This window comes from Monoraphidium neglectum (genome assembly GCF_000611645.1).
Source record: "Monoraphidium neglectum strain SAG 48.87 unplaced genomic scaffold scaffold01876, whole genome shotgun sequence".
NCBI lineage: Eukaryota > Viridiplantae > Chlorophyta > Chlorophyceae > Sphaeropleales > Selenastraceae > Monoraphidium > Monoraphidium neglectum.
The window spans coordinates 1-9,436 of NW_014011752.1; the positions used below are offsets into that span (position 1 = coordinate 1).

At 63.8% G+C, this 9,436-nt stretch overlaps 3 protein-coding genes across 3 annotated transcripts; 1 reads left to right on the plus strand and 2 right to left on the minus strand.

The window, feature by feature from the left end:
* Positions 1-274: 274 nt before the first annotated feature.
* MNEG_9267 (magnesium chelatase subunit H) lies at positions 275-3,372 on the plus strand (the record flags this gene model as incomplete). The annotated part of the gene is made up of 8 exons (XM_014042258.1): positions 275-496; positions 767-919; positions 1,164-1,474; positions 1,779-2,238; positions 2,422-2,666; positions 2,870-2,939; positions 3,105-3,152; positions 3,361-3,372. The coding sequence occupies 8 exons, from the start codon at positions 275-277 to the stop codon at positions 3,370-3,372; spliced, it is 1,521 nt and encodes a 506-aa protein (XP_013897712.1).
* A 691-nt stretch (positions 3,373-4,063) lies between these two features.
* Positions 4,064-5,720, minus strand: MNEG_9268 (N-acetyltransferase 9-like protein; the record flags this gene model as incomplete). The annotated part of the gene is made up of 5 exons (XM_014042259.1): positions 4,064-4,168; positions 4,614-4,773; positions 4,968-5,043; positions 5,230-5,401; positions 5,598-5,720. The coding sequence occupies 5 exons, from the start codon at positions 5,718-5,720 to the stop codon at positions 4,064-4,066; spliced, it is 636 nt and encodes a 211-aa protein (XP_013897713.1).
* Positions 5,721-6,573: 853 nt separating this feature from the next.
* On the minus strand, positions 6,574-9,284 carry MNEG_9269 (hypothetical protein; the record flags this gene model as incomplete). The annotated part of the gene is made up of 6 exons (XM_014042260.1): positions 6,574-6,923; positions 7,080-7,185; positions 7,371-7,478; positions 7,785-7,881; positions 8,031-9,076; positions 9,279-9,284. The coding sequence occupies 6 exons, from the start codon at positions 9,282-9,284 to the stop codon at positions 6,574-6,576; spliced, it is 1,713 nt and encodes a 570-aa protein (XP_013897714.1).
* Positions 9,285-9,436: the final 152 nt, after the last annotated feature.

Consider the following 9,436-nt stretch of genomic DNA (forward strand, 5'->3'; position numbering starts at 1 on the left):
ATCGTGGGCCTGCCCTCCATCCTGGCCAAGGCCATCGGCCGCAACATCGAGGAGGTCTACCTCGGCAGCAACAAGGGCGTGCTGGCAGACGTCGACCTGCTGCAGCGCATCACGGAGGCCTCCCGCAACTGCGTGCGCGAGTTCGTGCGCGACCGCACCGGTGAGGCCGCACTCTTACAAGGGCGCGAGCGCGCCCATGCGCACAGCGCCCTTGCTTCCGGCAGCTGGTGCTACTGCTGCAATGTCAGCCAAAGCCCTATGGATCGGCCTACAGATGTGCCACCCTCCTGCGCCCCCGCACCTGTCACCGACCTCCCCCCCCTTCCTCCCAGGCTTCGACGGCCGCATCGGCACCAACTTCCTGACGACCCTGGTCAAGTTCACGGGGCTCTACGTGGACCCCTGGGTGCGCGCGCTGCAGACCAGCGAGTTCAGGAGCGCTGACCGCCTGGAGCTGGTGACCCTCTTTAAGTACCTGGAGTTCTGCCTGGAGCAGGTGGGGGGCGCCGGCTGCGTGTTTGTGTGGGTCCCTTCAGAGGGGATCGCTTCACACTGTTTATGCCTGGAGATCCCTCGTGCCTGCTGAGTGCAAGGCGGTGTTCGCGCCTGCTTTTTCTGAGTTGTGGACCTGCTCAGGGCGATTTTGGCTGGAGCACAGCCTCACGGCATCAACCAACAATGCCCCGCATCTTTGCCCCACCCTGTCCTGCCCCTCACACCTGCCCTGGACTGTGCTGCCCCCTGGCTCCTCCTCGCTCAACCCCAGGTGGTGAAGGACAACGAGCTGGGCGCGCTCACTGAGGCGCTGGACGGCCAGTACACCGAGCCCGGCCCCGGTGGCGACCCCATCCGCAACCCCTCTGTGCTGCCCACCGGCAAGAACATCCACGCCCTGGACCCCCAGTCCATCCCCACCCAGGTGGGGGTGAGGGCACACAGTAGCACCCTGCACCCGTCGACGCTTGCAGTGATGTTTGGGGCGCCCGCCTGGAGTGGTGGGGGGGGGGGGAGCGACTGGCCTACATGGTCCCGTCGGCCCAAGCATGCCAGCGCCGGCGTTCACTATCTTTGTGCCACGCCTTGGCCCTGGACCCGGGCCCTCCAAATCTATTGTCACCATCACCTGACCTCCCACCGTCCTCTCAACCCGGCCTCCTGCACAGGCCGCCCTGAAGAGCGCGCGCCTGATCGTGGACCGCCTGCTGGAGCGCGAGAAGGACAACAACGGCGGCAAGTGGCCCGAGACCATCGCCCTGGTGCTGTGGGGCACCGACAACATCAAGACCTATGGCGAGAGCCTGGCGCAGGTGATGATGATGGTGGGCGTGAAGCCCGTGGCCGACAGCCTGGGCCGCGTGAACAAGCTGGAGGTGATCCCCCTGGAGGAGCTGGGCCGCCCCCGCGTGGACGTCGTGGTCAACTGCTCCGGCGTGTTCCGCGACCTCTTCGTCAACCAGATGCTGCTGCTCGACAGGTGACGGCCGGGACAGAGGGTATGTGTGTGGGGTGGGGGGTGGGGGGGGGTGCAAAAGTGTCCCTGGTTGTTGCACTTTCTGGGGCTTCAGCGGTGCTCGTGATGAGATGAGACAGGAGTCCGGGCAGCAGACTGTCCAGCGAGGGTGACAGTTGAGAGGGCATGGTCTGGTCAAGCAGCCATGCGCCTGTCAAGCAGATGCAGGGCCCTGCGGCGCCTAGCATCCCCCCCTCTCAGCCGGCTGGTGCTGACCGCCCTCCCGCTCAATGCCCCCTCTCTCCCCTCCTCACAAACACCACCACAGGGCCATCAAGATGGCGGCCGAGCAGGACGAGCCCGACGAGATGAACTTTGTGCGCAAGCACGCCAAGCAGCAGGCCGCGGAGATGGGCATGAACCTGCGCGACGCGGCGACGCGCGTGTTCAGCAACAGCAGCGGCTCCTACAGCAGCAACGTCAACCTGGCGGTCGAGAACAGCTCCTGGAGCGACGAGAGCCAGCTGCAGGAGATGTACCTCAAGCGCAAGTCCTTCGCTTTCAACAGCGACCGCCCCGGCGCCGGCGGCGAGGAGGGGCGCGACATCTTTGAGCGCGCTCTCAAGACGGTGGACGTGACGTTCCAGAACCTGGACAGCAGTGAGATCAGCCTCACCGACGTCAGCCACTACTTTGACAGCGACCCCACCAAGCTGGTGCAGGGCCTGCGCACGGACGGCAAGGCGCCCTCCTCCTACATCGCCGACACCACCACCGCCAACGCGCAGGTCGGCATCGGGGTTTGGGCGGTCGGTGACGCACTCTGGTTGCTGGTGGCGGATCATGCCTGCATCCGCCCTGGCAGAACTTCCTCCGTGAACATGAGCAGGCCTGCTGGCCCTTGTGCCCGCACCTCTGCCTCCGCCACCGCCCCTCGACCCTGCCCTCGACCTTGATCAACCCCCGTGCAGGTGCGCACCCTGGGCGAGACGGTGCGCCTGGACGCGCGCACCAAGCTGCTCAACCCCAAGTGGTACGAGGGCATGATGTCCTCCGGCTACGAGGGCGTGCGCGAGATCCAGAAGCGCCTGACCAACACCATGGGCTGGAGCGCGACCAGCGGCCAGGTGGACAACTGGGTGTACGACGAGGCCAACTCGACGTTCATTGAGGACCCCGAGATGGCGGCGCGCCTCATGGAGGCGAACCCCAACAGGTGCATGGGAGCGGGCTTCGGCGCTGGGCAGGTGCTGAGAATGATGGAATTAAGCACGAGTATGGAGCCGCTGCCTGCACCTTTCTCACAGATGCTGCTCACCTGCAGCAGCGGCTGTGGATCACCCCGGAGCCAGCCAATTTGCACCTGGTCACTATCTGTTCAACACCTGAACCCTCCGTCGCACTCCATCCCTGCTGCAGCTTCCGCAAGCTGGTGGCCACCTTCCTGGAGGCCAACGGCCGCGGCTACTGGGAGGCCGACCCTGAGAAGGTGGGGTTCATTTGGGATTGCGCCTGGCTTTGTGCTGGGATCCCCAGCAAGCAGGAGGCAGTCAAGCGCATGACACTGACTCAAAAACTCAACTGCCTCGTACCCGCTGCGCTCCTTTCGGCCTTGCTCCAACGCACTACTGCCCACCCTCACCCGCATGCACAGATTGAGAGGCTGCGCCAGCTCTACATGGACGTTGAGGACAAGATCGAGGTGACTGGGGGCACCTGGGTGCAACAAGCAGGGAGTGCCGCATTCGCGGCCTGCCAAACACAGCCATCAATGCTGCATTGCAACGCGCCTGCTCTCGGCCTCTTTGCACAGTACCAGTTTCGTCTGGGAATGAGCATCCTCCAAACTCTGTCACTCACTACCCCACTAACCCCCATCGACCCACCTGCCCGTCCATCAACCCATCCAGGGTGTGGAGTAAACAGTGCACGACAGAGCGGCGATGCCGGTTGGTCGTGTTAGCTGGGGGGCGTGCCCTGCAGCTCAACGCGCTGGGCAGGGGCAACCAGTAGTGGAGCGCCCAAGATCTCAGTGGACCTTGCACCGGCAGAGCATGTTGCGCTGGGGTTTGGGAGGGGTTGTTTGGGTGGCTTGGTCTGGTTTGCGGTCTGACACATCCCTTTCTTCTGTGCTGTACGCGGCCTCGTCCCCTTTTTTGCCCTGCTGCGTAAGCTCGTGAGGCCTGCACCCGTGTATTGCGGGGGGGCCCCCTGCCTAAGCTATGGAGTGATGATGAGTGGCGGCAAGCGCGGGAGCAGTGCCGTCCTGTGTTGCCCTTGCGCCAGGCGGCCCTCTGCCACAGTGTCGAGCGTTCTCTCTCTTGCGAGGGTGGTGTCGTGTTGTGCAGCACAGAGGGTCCGCGAGTGTGCGCGCTTGCATCGGTTTGGTGGGACTGGACAGGTTTCCTTAGCAGCAGCGTATTTCGCTCCGCTTTTACGCACTGGTTTTACGGTGTGTTGTAAGTAGTGGTCCTTGTTTTCATCGCAGAGCCGTGGCAGCTGCACAGCTGTCGTGTCGCGTGAGCAAGAGCAACAGGTCGCGAAATACCTTTCAACGTTGCAGATCAAAGGATCACGTGCAGCCAGAATGTCATGAACTTCACAAAATGCATATCAGGCTGAATCATAACTATGCAACTGCAGCTCGTCCGCCAGTGCTGCCATTTGTGTTGCCACGTGCCCCTGCACCGACAGCTCCAGGTGAACCTCCTTGAACACCTGCAGGTCGGGCACAGCGAAGTTGAAAGGGCGGACAAACACAAGACGGACTGAGAATGCCAAGGAGGTTGTGATTGTGATTGTGATTGTGGGGGTACCTCTGCCCGCCCTGCCCCTACTGACACACTCCCGGATGTTGTGTCTCTCTCTCTGTGTGTGTGTGTGTGTGTGTCTCTCTCTCTCTCTCTCTCTCTCTCTCTCTCTCTCTCTCTCACACACACACACACACACACACACACACACACTCATACACAAACTCACAGACACAAACACACACAAACTCACAAACAAACAAAACACAGACACAGACACAGACACAGACACAGACACACACACACACACACACACACACACACACACACACACACACACACACACACAAACACAGACACACGCGCACACGCGCGCCTGCACGCTTGTGCGCCCTCCCAAAAGAGGCTCCCACCTGCACGCGACGGACCTCCTTGAAGCCCAGCTGCCCTTCAAACAGCGCCAGGGAGGGGGCGTTGTCCTCCCCGATTTTGGCTATGAAACGCGTCACACCCAGCTCGCGCACTACATATGCCATGAACAGCCGTAGCGCCTCGCACGCCATGCCCTTGCGCCTGGATGTAAGCAAAGATTGGTGGCTGTGGCGCAGTGTTAGCCTCGCTGGTGTCGGGCGGAAGACTCCCAGGGCTCCATTGCTCAACGGTAAATTTGCGCCTGCAGCTGGGGGCTGCCCTGTGATGCTTGGGCCTGCCAGTGACTGATGCTTTGCCCTCTCAACCGCCGTTCTACTCGGAAATAAACAGCGCACCTGCTCTCTGGCTCCGCCACCATGATTTCCACTTCCCCGGCGAGCCTGTCGTCGGGGTCGTTCAAGAACAGGTTCACTGGAGGCAGTTTGGGGGCGGGGGGTGCAGGCAGATGGAGGGTGACGCAGGCAGCATTATTTGCTTTGGCGTTGTAGCCATCTGTTGTGAAGCAATATCTGCATCCCAGCAGCAGTACAATGCTGCGTCATGCACGCAACTGTCAGCATCACCCCATATCCCCATGCGCCCGCATCGCCGCCTCACCGTCGCCAGCCATCGCCCCGGCACGACCGCCAGGGGGCCACGTTTCCTGCTCTGGGGCTGGCGGCCGCGCTGGGTCTAGCAGGATGTACGTCAGCTTGTCGGGGTCGTGTGCCCAGGCCGCCTGCATGGCATACTCCTCCTCCAGGGACAGCGGCTCAGAGGCCGTCAGCTCCTGCGATGGGGGTCGTGTGGGAGCGTGTGCTGGATGTGAGCGCGTTTGGCAGTGGGCACATGGTGTCATGAGGAGGGGGCTGGGGGGTGCAGCACAACTATAAGGACCTCCTAAGGGGCGCATGGCCCGTGAGACACCTCTCCTCAGGCGGAACAAAAGCGCAAAGGGCCGCATGCACAGCAAGGGCGGCATGCACCGCAGCACGTGCCTGCAGCTCCGGCGACTGCATCCAAGTGTGGTAACGGGGCACGTGCTCGTGCCGGTAGGGCACCAGCACGACGCGCTGCCCCACGATGGTGGTGTCGGCATTTAGGCGCATCGCTGAGCAGCAGACGGTCAGCTGCTCTGCGCCGCGACCTCCTCACGATACGGTCACTCAGCGGCGCCAGCTGCAGTCCTGTTCCAGCCCCTCAGAGCACTGAATGTCCTTGGTGAGGGCGCTGCCAAGTCCGTGACCGCAAACGATAAGCAACAGCCGGCTTGGGCGACTGGCACTCCACTGGGAGGACTTGACTGCGGCACGACAGCGGCAGCCGTCAGATGGGCAGTGCGGCGCTGCCTTGCGGGCGGCTTGCAGGATTTGCAACAATGACTGCGCTGTCGTGGTATCAGGAGTGGATCATTGACATAGCTGCACGTACGGAACGAGTCTGCGTGATCTTGCAAATTACAGCCAGCGCGACCAGGCAGGTGTCATATAGCATGATACATAGTCATGTGACATCCACGTCTATTGTTCAGGCTCGCTTTAGCTGCATTTGTCCAGCACCCAGGTTGAGTAAGAAACACCCTTGCAGTGACCCCAGGCAGCACCTGCCCAGCTGAGCTCCTTGCGTGTGTCGGCAGCATTCATGCCTGGTTGGACTGTTGTCGGCCTGGTATGTAGGCTTGTGGTCAACTTGCTCGCTTACACACATCTCTACAGGGGCAGACACGCAAGCGCAACACACAAAACACGCCGAGCCAACGCGTTTGGGAGGACACGAGGACCAACCAAGAGTACCAAAGTGAGGTAGACCTTGCATCCATTAGCGCCAGCCAGCACGCCGTCTTGCCAGCACGCTGCGGCGCCAAGCAGTATCACGCTGGATACTGGGCACACACAGCACAAAGCACACATTTCCAGCACCATACACGCCGCACCGCTCACGTGTCGTGCCGCACACGCCGCGTCACCCCCCCACCCTCGGCTGGAACCACGCGCTCATCATGTGAGCGACGGGGTCGGTCACGCCGGGCGGCAGGCCGCCGTCCGGCCCCGCCGCGCCCCTCAGGACGTGCAGGCCCAGGTGGCGCCCCACCAGCTCAGCCGCCACCTCCTCAGGCACACTGGGACCACCCGCGCCCCTGCCGGTGCCAGCGCCAGCGCCAGCGGGCGCCTCTGCCGCGCTGCTGCCCTCCTCCCCCTGGTACAGCAGGCCGCCCCTAAACGCGCGCGCCAGGCCGCGGCCGACCTCGTCCTTGGTGGCGCCCTGGCTGCGCGCGATGCGGCCGCGCACTGAATCAAGCGACGCATGCACACCTGCGACAAAGGGGCGCGGGGTGCAGGTAATGCTCTGAACTTGCACACGCTGGCCTGCAAATCTCGTATGCGGGTGGTCGGCTAAACATGGGCGTCCGTGAAGCCCAGCAGAGCAGCCATCAGCGTGCACCCAGTCCCCCCCTGTGCGAGCCGGACCTGGATCCCTGGGTGCCAGCGCGGCCGCCTTCTCCAGCGCCTCCAGCGCTTCGTGCAGGGAGCTGGGGCCCTGGGCCGCCAGTGCCTGGCCCAGGCGGTACCACATCTGATCAGACGCAAGGGGTTGTGGAGGGCAGCCGAGTGGTTGCTCGAGGCAGGCGGCTGCCAGGGGGCTGTCTTCACTGCATGGAGGCCGTGGGGAGTCCCGAGGTGATGCCAGAACGCAGTCCTCATGAGCATGGCCTTGACCTTGAGCTGCAAGCGCGCCTCGAACTGCCCCTGCCCCCTTACCTTTGGGTTGCTGGGCACCTTGTGCCGCAGCTCGCGCAGCGCCTCGACGGCGTCTGCGCCGCGGTCCAGCGCAGTCAGTGTGGCGCTCAGGTTGAGCCGCAGCGCCAGCTGGGGAGGGGGAGGGGCGGGGGGCAGCGCGGTGGTGGCAAAGGCACGGGTACAAGGAGGAGGAGGGTGGGTTGAAGGCCAGGGCCAGCGCAGTAGAGGAAGGATGGACGGAAGGGGGTTGCAGGTGGCGTGGGGGGGGGGTGTTAGTGGAAGCTGGAGGGGACGTACAACCAAGGACAGTTCCATTGCGGCGCAAGATCTTCTGGTACTGCTCACACGCCCTCAACACCCCCACCAACCCCCTCACTCTCTCTGGCCAGAACGCCGCCACGTGTAAGGCGCCCCCGCCTTCCCAGCCTGGCGCACCTCAGTCTCCCACATGGGCAGGCTGGTTTCGTATGAGATGTTTGTGCTGGCGGAGGGGTCCAGCAGGTCGCTCTGGAATGATATCAGCTCCAGGTACCTGAAGAGCGGGTTGTCAAGGCGAATGCGACGGCCGATTGGGTGGGCGGCGTGTCACACTGGTTGGCTGGCTCAGGATTATGAGATTAGTGTGAGCGGGGGACATGCGTATGCCAGAAAGTGACATTGGCTGAAAGCCGCAGTTCGCACCTGATGGCCTGCCGGTAGTGCGCCAGAGCCAGCTCGAGGTTGCCTGCCCTGTGCGCTGCGTTGCCAGCAGCCTTGATGCCCACAGCCATGGCCAGCCGCGCCTGCGCCTCCGCGTCCATGTTGGGGGGCGACGGCGCCGCCAGGTCCTCGGGCCACGCCGGCCACGACCCCAGCATCACGGGGTCCACCCCGGGAGGGGCGCGGCCGGGGGCCAGCTGCCCGCACGCGACGACGCGGCACGACGGCGCTGCGGGCACCGCGGGCGCCTCGGAGATGCCGTCGCGGCGGCGGCGCAGCGCGTCGGCTTCCTGCAGGGCGCGCGCCTCCTGGGTGGCAGCGGCTGCCTCTCTGAGGGCGCCAAAGCCGGCCAGCACGTGGCCCACCGCCAGGTGGCGCTCCTGCAGCTCCCTGGATGGACCCAGGCTGATGAAGAACTGCGGAGCCGGGGGCTGAGCTGCAACTGTGTCGTGACAGGGCGCTGGCAAGCCCCGCCCTGATGCATTCTCACATGGCGCTGCCTCTGGCCCGCCGCTGGCCCCAGCTGCGGTGCCACCCTCGGCGATGGCAGGGCTGCAGCCGTCGGCACCTGCGCCTGTGCTGGCGCCCTGTGCGGCTGTTGTTGCTTGCTGCCTGGCGCCCAGTGCCAAGTCGCGCGGCACAGCCACCAAGAAAGGGCGGTCGAAGCGCTGCTCGTAGCGGTTGCTTGGCGGTGCCCATAGACCCTCCGGCCCTGCCTCCGCTCGTCGGCCCTGCTCTTGCTGGCCGCTGGCGCTGCCCTCAGGCCCCTGATGCTCCTGGCTGGGCTGAACACCCCTGCCTTCGCCCCTGCCTTCGCTATTGCGGCCACGATTGTCACCACTGCGTCCCCGGCCGCCTCCAAAGCGGCCACGACCGCGCCCTCGCCAGCCGCCGCGGCCACGGCCACCGCCGTTGGCGTCTTCACCCCTCTCTGCGGCAGCCTCGCGCTCCTGCTCCTCCCTCTGCTCTTGCCTTGCACGAGCAATAGCCCGCTCCTGCGGCGATACTGCAGTGGAGAGATACGTGCCCTTTTAAGGAAGGAGGAATTTCCGCCTTTGAACATAGGATTGGTGGCCCGCTGCGTCTTCGCTGGTTGCGCATGCTGAATGCTGATTGGATGCCCAGGGTTGCAAACCTCAAGCACACCTTGCAACAAGCAAGCCCTTTCCTCATTCGTAAGCCTGCATCCTTGTGCTGTCGCGCCCGCAAGCACAATTCATGCATGCCCACGCACATCAGACAAACCCAACGCACGCAACTATGTGCATACACGTGCATGCGCACGTGCACGGGAGAACGAACCACTGATGGGCACACACACACACACACACACACACACACACACACACACACACACACACACACACACACACGCACACACGCACGCA